The 14,470-nt window shown below is 42.6% G+C and overlaps 1 protein-coding gene across 5 annotated transcripts in view; it reads left to right on the forward strand.

Moving 5' to 3' along the window:
* ADCY1 (adenylate cyclase 1) overlaps positions 1-14,470 on the forward strand; it is a 326,787-nt gene that overhangs the window by 75,815 nt on the left and 236,502 nt on the right. For all 5 annotated transcript variants that reach the window (XM_072153115.1, XM_072153117.1, XM_072153116.1 and 2 more), the window contains exon 2: positions 39-188. In XM_072153115.1, the coding sequence (XP_072009216.1) occupies positions 39-188 (150 nt within the window). The remainder of the gene's footprint in view (positions 1-38; positions 189-14,470) is intronic.

The raw sequence follows: 14,470 nt of genomic DNA on the forward strand, positions 1-14,470 counted from the left end.
AATTCTCAAGGCTAATAATATCTCCTTGTTTTTTTCAGCTTGTGGCCAATACTATTCTTTTTGTCAGTGTAAATTTGTCCGGGGTCTTCGTACGGATTTTGACAGAAAGGGCCCAGAGAAAGGCATTCCTTCAGGCCAGAAACTGCATAGAGGACAGGCTCAGACTGGAAGATGAAAATGAAAAACAGGTCAATTAAAAATTTCTGTCATTCTTCATTGTACTATGCATAACCATTAAAGTTACCAACACATTATTTTAGCTGTTTATATCTTCCTTTAATTCCTTTCTCTCCCTCACCTTTTTATATGTCTAGATACGTTTGTCTAAGCAACATTATCTTGTGATGCTTTTCACAAAATTACTATTTTATATACACCTATTGGTTGTCTCAATATTTTTTCTTATGGTTTAAGGTTATCTTCGTATGCAACAATATTGTATTGAACTGGTTTCACATGAAACTAGAGACTCTAAAGAGGTTTTCTGATTTGAGCAATAAAATGTTACTATTTATATGATTAAAATCAGTTATACTTTCTGTTTTATATTCCTCATGATATTTACCCTTTTAACGCTGAGGACCTTTTTAGTTTTTGAGTTTCCATTTTTCGCTCCCCACCTTCAAAAATCTACGGGGATCGTAATATATCTTTATTTTTCTTCCTTCTGTCTTCTTTGAGCCTCTTTTTGGCGCATTGCAATTTTTGCAACTTTTTGGGGACTTTTTGAAATGTGCACTTAAGGCCACCGGACATTTTTTTTATCATCAGCAAGACACATTTATTTTCTATTTCAGATGTTCTAAATGTTGCGAATGTGTAAGAAATTGGTGCTAATAACTTTTTCATAATTGTAGGGCACTGTATATGGTGTAATTGTTTGCAAGATGAGATGATGTTGTCAATGCCACCATTTTGCGCACTGTACAGCCTTTTGATCGCTTTTTTTTTTTAAATTTTTTGCAAAAAAGTGACATTTTCAACTTTGGGCGCTATTTTCTGTGAGGGGTTAAATGCCAGTTATTAGATTTTGATAGATCGGGCATTTTGGGATGCGGTGATACCTATAATTTTTACTGTTTATTTATCTCATTTCTATGGAAAGGGGGGTGATTTGAATAGAATTCTTAGTTTTAAAAAAAATATATATATATTTTTGTAACTATTTTTCAGACCTCCTAGGGTACGTTAACCCTAGGTTTTTTGATCCTACCAAATACTGCCATACTATAGTATGACAGTATATGGGAACGCTCCACATCTTCTATTACAAGGTTCAAATCACACTTTGTATTAGTCTAAAATGGGACAGACTCTTGTCTTTCATGGGGAGTGACAATCTAAGCCCATATGGCGGCTCCCCTTAACGCCCCTAAAATGCTATTTTCCATTTTGTCCCCCATGTCGGCCCCCTGGAGGATGCTTCCCCTTCCTCTGTAGGGACAGGAAATTGAGAGTATTTAAGGCTTCTCCCTCAACCTCCCACCAGTGTTTTTCCTGTCCTTACAGGGGATAGGGTTGAGAGTAAAATCCTCTCTATATCCTCCAGGGGGGAGTGTAGGTTTCGTACCTTCCCAGGCCTCCCTCGTCTGAGCTTTCTGGGCTCTACTTGGGGTATCCAGGTCTGGGATGCCCCTCGGGGCGTGCTGGCTGCCATAGGCTCATTATGGGGTCTGCAGCAGTCGGCACATCATCGGTGACCGGAAGTGATGTTGCGGAGACCACGGCAATAGGAAATGGGGCAGCCTGGGAGACGGGCTGCGGGTGATGACGTTTGAGAGTGAGTATATTAAACCCTGCGCTCTGTAAGTGAAAACGCTTTTTATGGTAATGGGTTTTTTTTTCCCTTATAAGCACCATGAGTTCACGTCTCCTACAGGGGCCACTCTCTCATTAGTACTCCCTATATATCTTCTTATTAGCAGGAGAAAGATAAGGATAGGCCTAAAAAGGCTCCTTCCAAGCGTTGTCAGATTTGAAATTGGATGTCTCCTATAAGAAGAGTCTATCTAAAGAATGTTTAAATAGGTCCTTAAAGAAGAAAAACCCTCCTTTTTAGATGAGTTACAGATTATAATGAGCGAAGAGATTAAAGCCTCATAAGGACCTCCCTTAAAGAGACCTAGAATTAGCCCTGGTTATATGGTACCTGATGAAGAACAGCCATCTTGTTCATATGAGGTGGAATCAGAAGATCAGGAGATGATTATGAAACCACACGTTGTAAATGACCTGAAATATTTGTTTGCTAATGAGGATTTGGATATTTTTATAAAAGCATTAGGAGATACCCTAAAAATTAAAGATGAGACAGAAGAGAAGTCCGTGGTAGATGAATTATTAGGGGGACTGAGACAAAAGAAAACCAGAGTTTTTCCTATTATTGAAAATCTTGTTTTAGATGAATGGAGGAAGATAGAGAAACATCTGAACATTCCTAAAGACTTCAAGAACCGCTTACTCTTTGATCTGGAAGAGACCAGGTTATGGGATAATATACCCAAAGAGGACATCCCAATTACCAAAGTTGTGAAGAAGACGGACTTACCCTTTTGAAGATTCTACTCAACTGAAGAATGCGATGGATAGAAAATCGGACTGTCTACTCAAGAAGTTGTGGAATCATCTATGGCCACATTAAAGACAAATATTGTGGCAACTTCAGTATCCCGTACTCTCCTGTTTTGCTTGGGAAGATTGGAAGATCATCTCCGAGAAGGTACCCCTAGGGAAGAAATTTTGGATTCTCTACCATTACTGAAATCTGCTACTGCCTTTTTAGCGGACACCTCAGCAGAATCAATTTGTTTTGCCTCAAGGGAAGCTGCCCTTTAATATGGTGCAAGATGGGCTGAAGCATTGGTCAGGGGACATCCGCTCTAAATCACGGCAGGGGTGAAGGTTGAAAAACTTTCTTCCCCAATGGAACACTATAACAAAGAACAGGTGGGTGACTTCTATTGTCCAAGATGGCTATTCTATAGAGTTTGTCTTCTGCTCCTCATCGATTTATCCTATCCAGGCAATCCTTGAGAAATCTGACTCATCTTTGGGAGCAAGTGTCTCAGTGCTGAACTTGGAAGTGGTCTGTTCAGTCCCACCAGAAGAGAAAGGTACAGGTCATTATTCTCCTTTTTTCTTAATAAGGAAACCAAGTGGGTCATATAGATTAATTATAAATTTAAAGTACTTAAACAAATGGGTGACATATATCAGTTTCAAAATGGAGTCAATAAAATAAGCAACCCCATTGATAACTCAAAATGCATTCTTGTGTACACTGGATCTCAATAATGCATATTATCATGTTCCAATTCATGCAGATTCCCAAAAGTATTTGCATTTTTCTGTTTCACCCTTGGGGGAAAAGTGTCATTTTCAATTCACAGCCTTACCTTTTGGTCTTTCTTCAGCCCCCCGAATATTTACCAAGATCATGGCGGAGGTGGTAAAATGCTTAAGGACTGAAGAAGTCCTGATGGTCCCATACCTAGATGATTTCCTATTGGTTGCAGACTCTGTAAGCAACTTAAAAAGACAAAAGAAAGTAACAATAGAAATTCTTCAGGAGCTGCAATGGATCATAAACCTAGTAAAGTCAGATCGTGTTCCCAACCACATAAAATAATTTTTGGTGGTATCCTTAAATTCACTAACTTGGACATCTTATCTTCCTCAGGAAGAAGCGGACAGGTTTCTACAAAAGATCAGAGATTTCCAGAGGAAGAAATTCATCTCAATTTGGACAGCGATGAGTCTTCTAGGAACTATGACCTTATGTATCCAGAGTGTAGCCTGGTGCCAGAACCGCACAAGACCCTTACAGTCCTGGATCCAGTCATGATGGGACAGAAATCATCATCACCTAAACACGGATGGAGATTCCTTCAAGAGTAAAAAGGTGGAAGGAACCCGAACACTTACAAAAAGGGGTGAACTGGATAACCTGTCCAGTAGTTGAAATTCAGACAGATGCCAGGGCTTTGCGTTGGGGAGCGCTTCATCCTGGGAGACAGTTTCAGGGTTATTGGTCTCGAACAATGTCTCAAGCATCGTCAAACAAAAGAGAACTGAAGGCTGTCCTGAAGATGCTAGAAGCGTGTACAAAGGATCTCAAGGAGAAACATCTAAAAATCTTCCCCCGAAAATACAACTACGGTTGCGTATTTAAAGAGACGGGGCGGCACAAGGTCAAGGATGCTTCAAACAATCTCACAAATAATATTTTCTTGGGCAAAGGAGAACATACTTTCGATTTCAGCCATCCATTTGAAGGGCTCAGAAAACGAGCACCAATAATCCCTCACGAGTGGAGCTTGAACATCAAAGTCTTCCAGGAGATTGTCCTCAGACCCTCCATTGATCTCTTTGCATCAAGGGCAAATAGACCCATAAGAAGTTCCTTGGGGATTGGATGCCTTTTCCCAGACCTGGGATCAAGATTTTCTCTATGCGTTTCCCCCAGTTCCGGTATTCAGCAAGGTTCTCCAAAAATATTGTTAAGCTGGGCCAAAGTGATTATGGTAGTTCCTTTTTGGCCAAAAAAACTGTTGGTTTCCACTCCTACAAAAACTAGCCCTGGATTATCCATTCATTCTTCCCAATATTCCGGATCTCCTATACCAGGGACCAGTTTTACACCAGAACCCAGGGTTCCTAAATCGATCAGCTTGGATCCTGAAAGAGCCTTCCTAAAGTCGTAAGGTCTCTGCTGTAAGGTAATAAAAAATAGTAGCAAACATGTAACTCATATACTTAAAGGAAACCTACCACTTGTAGTGGCAGGTTTCCGATGGCAATAGCGGGCACCAGCTCAGGGTGAGCTGGTGCCGGAGCTTATTTTAGTTAGTGTTTTAAACCGCGGTATCGCGGTTTAAAACACTTTTTAAACTTTATAGCCGGCGCAGGCAGGTACGCGCTCGGCGCTTACCGTGCACGCGGCTACATAGGAAGTGAATGAGAGCCGCGTGCATGGTAAGCGCCGAGCGCGTACCTGCCTGCGCCGGCTATAACGTTTAAAAAGTGTTTTAAACCGCGATACCGCGGTTTAAAACACTAACGAAAATAAGCTCCGGCACCAGCTCACCCTGAGCTGGTGCCCGCTATTGCCATCGGAAACCTGCCACTACAAGTGGTAGGTTTCCTTTAACCTCTTCCCGCTCAGCGTCCGATATATCGGACGCTGAGCTCAGTGACTTAGCGCTCAGCGTCCGATATATCGGACGCTGAGCTGATGCCGGTTTGGCTCAAGATCTGAGCCGAACCGGCATCGGGAAAGACGGGGTGCCGGCTGTGACTGATAGCCGGCACCCCAGTGTAACACCCGCGATCGGAGTTGTCTCCGATCGCGGGTGCTTAACCCGTTAAATGCCGCGGTCAGCGCGACCGCGGCATCTAACATGTATCTGGGGGGTCTTTCCCCCACGATCGGCCCCCCCGAACCGTTTTCGGGGGGCGCCGATCGTTGCTATAGTAACTCTGGGGTCCGATCTGGACCCCAGAGTTACCTGCAAGAATTGCCAGTAAGATGGCGTCTGTGACGTCATCTTACTGGCACAGTGCCAGCCTATGCAAGTGTATAGGCTGACACTGATAATACTCTGCAATACATGAGTATTGCAGAATATTATCATGAAGAAGCAATCAGAAGATTGCTTCTTCATGTCCCATGGTATAAAAGTGAAAAAGTAAAAAAAAAAATGTTATTCAATAAAAAAATAAAGTAATAAATCACTAAAAATGCCCAAAACCCCCAAAACATATAAAGAGACATATAACTAAAAAAAAGTCTAAATCATAACACAAACCCCACATATATAGTATCACCGCGTCCGTAACAACCCGTAGAATAAAAGTAAATCATTATTGAACCCCCACGATAAACGCCGTAAAAAAAAAACTGCTATAAACCTTCCAAAAATTATGATTTTTAGCTATTCAATCCCACAAAAAATGCTATAAAATGCGATCAAAAAACCATGTGTACTCCGACATGATACTGGTGCAAAGTACAACATGTCCCGCAAAAAACAAGCCATCAACCAGCTCCGTAGCCAAAAAAGTAACAATGTTATGCCACTTGGAAGACGGCAATACATAAATGATAGATTTTTCCCCACATTAGGGTTTTGTTTGACAAATTTAGTAAAACGTAAGAAAATATATTCAAGTCTGGTATCCCCGTAATCGTATCAACCCATAGAATAAAGATAACATGATTATTAGTCTATACGGTGAACACCAAAAAAAAAAAAGAGTAAAAAATCCAGTACAGAATTGATGCTTTTCTACTCCTGCCCTCAAAAAAAGTTCCTAAATTTTCAACAATAGGTGATACCAACCCCAAAATGGTAACAATGGAAAAAGCATCTCATCCCGCAAAAAAAATGCCATCAAGTGGCCCCAATAACGCAAAAGCGAAAATTTTATAGCCTTCAAAAGGGGCCAATGAGGAAACTAAAATCCTGGCAGCTGCGTCTCGCTGCGTCTCGCTGTGCGTCTCGCTGTGCGCCCATAAAACAAGTAACGGCCACATGTGGGGGGTCTTTGTACTCAGGAGAAATTGCAGAACAAATTGTATGGTGGGTTTTCTCTTTTTATATTTTGGAAATGTGTAAATTTTAGGGCTAAATGAACGTATAAGGGAACAATTTGACCATTCTAAATTTCACCTCCATTTTGATTCAATTACTATGAAGATCTCAAGGGGTTAACAATCTTCGTAAAAGCGGTTTCTGATAGTTTGAGGGGTGCAGATTTGAAAATGGGTTGGTTATATAGGGGGGTTTGATGCTAAATATGTAAAATTTCATTCCAAACTGTATTTATCCCCAAAATAGTCAATTCTGAAAATCCGGAAAAGCGATATTCTTTTTGTAAGCCGCGTGACATCAAAATAAATTATCCAGACATATCAAAAATTATGAAAATGTAAAGTAGACAAATGGGAAATGTTATTCAGCAACTTATTTAGGTGGTAAATCTATCTGCCTGGAAACGCAATGATTTTGAATTTCGAAAATGGCAAATTTTTCAAAAAATTTATCATATTTTCTTTTTTTTTGTAAATAAACGCAAAACTTTACCACTAAAATGAAGTACAACATGTGGGGAAAAAACAATCTCAGAATCGTTTTGATAAGTAACAGTGTTCAGAAGTTATAACCATATAAAGCGACGCAGGTCAGAATCCAAAAAATCGGGCTGAGCCTTAACCTGCAAAATGGCTGCGTCCTTAAGGGGTTAAAGATATGGAAAAGGTCAAAGGACCAACCTAACCAAGATTCTCTTAATGTTTGCCAGACTTTGATTTCCTGCAGGAGGGGTTCGATAAAGGTCTATGGCCCAGCACCCTGGAAGTCCAGGTGTCAGCTTTGAGCGCATACTTTGATACAGTGCTGGTGGATAAAGAGATTCTTTCAGGCCTGTACCGCTTAGGACCCACTATAAAGTAATCATTCCCTCAGTGGAACCTTTCCTTGGTTTTAGATGCTTTAATCTGCAAGACTCTTTGAACCTAATGACTCAAAACGTTCAAAACAGCTTTCCTAGTTGCCATTACATCAGCTAGAAGGTTAAGTGAACTCCAAGCCTTGTCGATTTGTGAACCTTATGTAATAGTTTCAGAGGATAGAATAACTCTAAAGCTTGATGGGAATTTTTTACCTAAAGTTGTTTCTAACTTCCACAGGAGTCAAGCAATTATATTGCCAACCATCCAAAAAATTCTACAGAAGAAAAGTGGCCTCTCCTGGATGTAAGGTGCTCAGTACTTTGGTACTTGGAAGTCTCAAGTGCTTGGAGGAAAGATTTGAATCTTTTTGTTCAATTTGTAGGGGAAGAAAAGCATCTAAATCAATAATTGGCCGGTGGATTACAAATACCATTAGAGAATGTTATGATCTCAAAGGTGTTCCTGTTCCTATTTCTGTAAAAGCTCACTCTACCCGAACAGTCTCCATGTCTTGGACAGAAAGAGGTGGAGCATCAATTGATGAAATTTGCAGAGCCACTTCTTGAAACTCAAATTCTACTTTTGTCAACCATTACTGTCTAAATGTAGAGGTATCAAGAGATCTGGCCGTCCCCGTAAAGTTCTCCAGGCTGTGGTCCCTCCCTAACTGGGGATAATTTGGTATGTCTCCATGGGGCCGTCATGGGGGACGAAATGGAAAAAAGGAATTAGTCCTTGCCAGTAATTTGGTTTCCATAAGTCCACCATGACGGCCCTAATTTTTCCTTCCCCTTTTTTTGTTGTATCTTCTGCTGTAAATAATGTGTGTGACTGCAACTTACTAAATAAAATTGAGTTGAAACCTATACTAGTGTAGTTATTTGGTAAAACTCTTGTGGGAGGTTGAGGGAGGAGCCTTAAATACATTGTATTTCCTGTCCCTACAGAGGAAGGGGAAGCATCTTCCAGGGGGCTGTCATGGTGGACTTATGGAAACTGAATTATGGGTAAGGACTAATTCCTTTTTTAGTGGGTCATTGAAGAGATTTTATTGAGAAAGTCTCATTTATTTTCGTATCGCATCTTTTTCGGAGACATAACCTTTAATTTTTTTTTGGTTGACAGAGCTGTTTTAGGGCTTATTTTTTACGTGTTAAATTGTCCTTTTCAGAGGTACCATTTTGGCGCACATAACTTTTGATTCACTTTTTAGAACATTTTTTTGTGAAGGGATTTTATGAAAAATGTACATTTTTGGCAAGTTTTTCGCGTTTTGTTTTAACGGCGCTCACAAAATGGGTCCAATAATGTTTCTGAGTTATTGTACAGATTGTTATGGATGCAGCGATACCAAATATGTGGGGGTGTTTTTTTTGGTGATTTTATGTATTTTTTTTTTTTACTCTATTAGATATGTATAAGGAATGTTTGTGTTTAGGGGACTTCAACTTAATTCTTTTTATTAAAGTGTTTTTAAGGGTTTTTAACTTTTTCAATCGTGGATTCTTCAGACTTTAATGTGCTCCTTTCTGCACATCTCCCCACAGCGTTGTTTAAAATATCAGTCTTTAAGTGTTTAATTCCCCCTGGATAATAGCACTGTGCTACAAGATGTGCCCCTACATGTATCGTACATCACAGGGTCGTGGAGGTGGAGTCAGAGTCGTGATAAAATGGACTGACTAAGTCTCTCCACAAACATTTAATAAATTGTTGCAGTTTGATCAATGTAGTATGGGCTGAATTTTTTTCGCACAGGAATTTGGGAAAATTATGACATTTCTTTGTCAGTTCTGTCCTATTTTTGAATCAGGGCTGCTTAATCATGATTTCGGGGGGGCGTAACCGGAAGCTGATGCGAACAGTCGCATAAGGAGACAGCGCTGCTCACCCAGAGCACATTCAGCCTTAAAATTGCAGGTCCAGCTTACCACTAGATGGGCAACCGGAGGGGACCGTCTGCCAGGCTCTCCAGGAGTCAGGAGAGACCACCACCACTGCCACCCGCGGCTGATTTCTTTAAAAAACGGGCTGTGGATCCTCCGGCTGAAAGATCCAAGATGGCGCCAGCACACACAGCACAGGGAGGTGAGATCCCTCCCCCTCTCTCCCCCCAGCCACAGCGTGACCCGCACCCCACTCACACACCACAGCTGTCAGATGAACAGCAGCCCCTGCCTAACTCCCACACACTGGGAGATCTAAAGGAAGGAGAAATTTCCCAGTCTGGATGCCGGGACTCACCTGAATTGCAGAGTCCCACGCTGCTGGAAGCAGGCAGGCAGCAGGGAACACGTGGAGGTGCTGGCTGTAATACATATCAGAGCCAGCAGGGGTCTCCAGCTCCCTCATTAACCCCTCCAACGCCAGGGAAAGAGGTGAATGTAAAGGACCTGAGTGAGCTAATGCCTGCTCTGGACATAGAAACCTCAGTTATCCCACCTTCTCTCCCCCCATCCCCTATTGCACAGCTGCTAGACTACCCTGTAGCTGACCAAGGACTCCCTAAGGGAGAGATGTCATATGCAGCAGCACTAAAAGAGAACCTCATATCTGCCTATGGGGGGATGCTGAATTCACCATCACTAACTCAAGAAGAACAGAGGGACCCTCGTCTAGTGGCCACTCCTTCGATATCCCCACATCCCTACTCCTCAATTCCTCCACAGCTCTCTCCACCACTTCATGATCCACTGTGGCTTTACATTCAACAACTACCTACCAAGCAAGATTTCAGAGAATTGATCGACGAAATTAAAGAGACCTGCAGGCAGGAAATTGCTGCAGTACATAGAGATGTACAACAAGTGGCACACAGAATAGATGTGCTAGAAGATGACCATAATACGGCCAGAACAGTAGTGACAACTCTGCAACAACAGATGTCAACACAGGCCTCTACCATCAGAGACCTGAGGCGTCACATTGAAGACCTCGATAATAGAGGACGGAGACATAACATTAGGGTTCGAGGAATCCCAGAACAACAAGGTGAAGAAGACATACAAGGATATCTACAACACCTATTTAACACAATCCTGGATAGACCGGCGGATACCATAATCAAGATGGATCGAGCTCATAGAGCCCTCCGCCCGAAAACTTCTGGACCTCCTCGAGATGTTATATGCCACATCACCGACTTCGGCCTCAAAGAGGAAATCATGAAGAGGTCTCGACTACAGAAATCAGTGACCTTTTTGGGTGCACGTCTCCAGCTTTACCAAGATTTATCGTGGATTACCCTTCAACAGCATCGAGCCCTAAGACCCCTGCTTGATCTGCTGAGAGACCAAGGCATACCTTACCGCTGGGGTTTTCCCTTCAGTTTAACAGCAAGAAAGGACGGTCGCTCAGCTACTCTACGCTTTCCAGAGGAACTTTCTGTTTTCTGTGACACTTTTGAGCTTAATCCTCCGGACTTACCTGATTGGCCCCAACAACCTACCCCGGTGGACCTACCCTCCACCTGGCAGCCAGTTCGCCCACCGAAGAAGCGCCAAAGGGCCCCAGATCCCGACCGCAGACCTTCGTCTAGAAGATGAGTATTGATATTGCCCCCTTCTGCTCCTCCTTACCCCCATTGGGCTGCTCATGTGACCCTCCCCATTTCTTGTCTACTTTCTACTCCTGTTCCCCCTTTTGCCTCCGTTGAGCTCTGGATTGGTTATAAGCTAGTATATCTGCCCTAGTCAACACCACACTATATAATACCGAGCTCATATGACTAATTTACATGGACCCTACATCGCAGCTCTGGGACACGCAGTGACTCCTATGTCTTACTTTCAAGTCATGATGGTAGATATGTATCTACTTTCCCCCATAGTAGATCTCCCTAATTGCTCTCGCTCCTTGTTGACGGAGCTGTTACCTTCTGTGAAGAAATGGACTATATCTTGGGAGATTTACGGCGAGAACAGCTATAGGCTATCCTCGCTATTTCAAATTGTCTTCTTTTTCTTACAGTTTTTTTGGTTTATATGTTTTATATTGTTTAACAAATTAACCCATGGACCTCTATTTAGGTTGTCCTCCGCAGGTGTAATATCTATGGCGGGAACAGTATACGGCCGGGCTCCCCCGGGAGGCCCACAAGCCGAGTTTCTGTCAGCCATACAAATTTCCTCAATGCACGAATGGTTAATACACATTGACTATGGTTAGACTGCTCTCACTGAACGCTAAAGGTTTAAACACTGATGTTAAAAGAAGACTTGCACTGAAGACAATACGTCAAGCTAAGGCAGATATAGCATTCTTTCAGGAGACACACTACACAACTACAGGGTCTTTTCATTTTGCTAAACACTGGTACCCAACAGCCTTTCTAGCTAACGCCCCGACTAAGAGAGCGGGAGTAGCTATTCTCATATCTCGCCACTGCCCATTCCAGCTAGCTGGGGTGGAAGCTGACCCAGAGGGCCGTTACATTATACTCAAAGGCTCCATTCTGGGTATTAACATAATACTATGTAATATATATGCCCCCAATTCACGCCAACTCCCGTTTCTCAACAAGGTCCTTTCAAAATTGTCCTCATCCCAAAATGAACTTCTGATATTGGGAGGAGACTTTAACGCCACATTCTCAGAGCATGTGGATCGCCTCCCTTTACCGCCTCGCCCTGCTCCCCAGACAGCGAAAGCCCTAGCTCTAGGTCTCCGTCGACTGATTCGTAAAAACTCATTATATGACCTATGGCGGGTAAATAATCCAACAGCTAGAGAGTTTACATATTACTCTTCTCTTCACAAAACACATACACGAATTGACTATTTTTTCGGGAATTATCCAGCTTTGCGGGCCTTAGGGGAAGCAACGATAGGTCATATCACATGGTCGGACCACGCACCGGTCCATTTAGACCTGCAAATCGAAGATAACCCGATTAGATCCCCCCATTGGCGTTTAAATGAAACACTCTTCACCTCCCCGCTTTCAAGGGAATCCCTACGGACGGTCCTCACTAACTATTTCAAGGAAAATACACCCTCAGCACCCTCTGTCCCAATTCTATGGGAAGCCCATAAAACAGTCTTTAGGGGGGAAGCTATTTCTCTGGCCACCAAGTTAAAGAGGGACAGAATACTTAACTACTCTAGATATAAACAAAACCTCAGATTAGCGGAAAGGGACCTGGCTGCACGCCCGACCCCCTCCTTACTTAGACGGGTACAGATGCTCCGTTCTAAAATCAGGGAGTTAGATCTCCTGGATTTGGAACGCATGATCAAATACTCGAAACGTAGATATTATGAGTTTGGGAACAAGGCACACTCTTTATTGGCGCACCAACTCAGACAGAAGACTTCCAGCCAAAACCCATACTCCATTAAAGACAATCAGGGCACTCTACACTATCACCCTACGAAGGTAGCAGAACTTTTTCATACCTACTACTCGTCCCTCTATTCCCTCGCTCCTCCTATACACTCCTCCCAGGAACGGAATATTAAAATAGACCAATACTTGTCTCAATGCTCCTTACCTCAGCTCCCCTCGGAGGCACTAGCTCACCTAAATCAAGAAGTCACGATTGAAGAGATTGAGGATATAGTGAAAAGCCTACCGGGAGGTAAAGCTCCAGGGCCCGACGGCTATACGTATCTCTACTATAAAATTTTTCTCGCCCTTCTAGGCCCCCACATGGTCACACTATTTAATAGATTCCTCCAGGGGGAGCCAATTCCTCAGACAATGCTCTCCTCTTATATTACAGTTATCCCTAAGCCAGGTAAAGACCCCTCAGAATGTCCTAGTTATAGACCTATAAGCCTACTAAATTCCGACCTAAAAATATTTACTAAGCTTTTAGCTAACAGGCTAAGTGAATGGCTTCCACAATTGATACACAAGGACCAGGTGGGATTCGTTAGGTACCGACAAGCAGGAGATAATACACGACGTACCATTGATTTAATAAGCTTAACGCAAAAGGCTAAATCGGAAGCCTTGCTCCTGAGTCTTGATGCCGAGAAGGCTTTTGATCGCCTAAATTGGCAATTTATGTTTAAAACACTTGCTCGCTTTGGACTGCGTGGACCTTTTGTGGAAGCCCTGAAGAGTCTATATGCAACCCCTACGGCACAAATACGACTCCCTCATGCTCACTCTGCCCCTTTAACTATAAATAATGGGACCCGGCAGGGATGTCCCTTATCCCCTTTACTTTACGTCCTAAGTATCGAACCATTGGCAGTAAGTATCCGAAATAACCCAAACATTAATGGTATTAAAGTTAGAGACAAACAATTCAAAGTAGCCCTGTTCGCCGATGACGTTCTACTTACACTTGAAGAGCCTCTTATTTCCCTACCAAATCTCCACGCCACTATTGAGAAATACAGCTTAGTATCAGGATATAAAATTAATCACACTAAGACGGAGGCCCTACCACTAAATCTATCCCCCCATACACTGAATTCTTTAAAGAGTAGTTTCCAATACTCCTGGTGCTCAGCATCCCTCAAGTATCTGGGAGTCAAGCTTACCCCCACTATTTCATCTCTATATAAAGAAAATTTTCCCCCCCTAATACAAGATGTGAGGAGACAGCTGCAAACTTGGCGTCCTATATACTTATCCCTATTGGGCAAAATCGCAGCAATCAAAATGTCAATTCTTCCAAGATTTTTGTACCTATTCGAGACACTCCCGGTTAGAGTACCAATAACATCCTTACGACTGATACAATCGCTTTTCTTAGACTTTCTGTGGAACTCTAAGAGACACAGAATTCCGAAAACAGTCTTGGTGGCACCAAAATCAAAAGGGGGTCTTGGCCTTCCAGACATTACTCTATACTACTACGCAACACACCTCCGACATATAGTCTCTTGGACATCTTTGCCTGCCTTTAATAGATGGACAGAAATTGAAAAATTATGGCTAGCCCCGGTGCACCCCAGTTCATTAATCTGGGGTCCCCCGACGGAGATCCCTAATTCATCGTTGTTAGCCCCTATGGCCTTCACTAGAGACATATGGCATAGGTGTCGGATCCGCTACTCTCT

This window comes from Engystomops pustulosus, chromosome 5 (genome assembly GCF_040894005.1).
Source record: "Engystomops pustulosus chromosome 5, aEngPut4.maternal, whole genome shotgun sequence".
Lineage (NCBI taxonomy): Eukaryota > Metazoa > Chordata > Amphibia > Anura > Leptodactylidae > Engystomops > Engystomops pustulosus.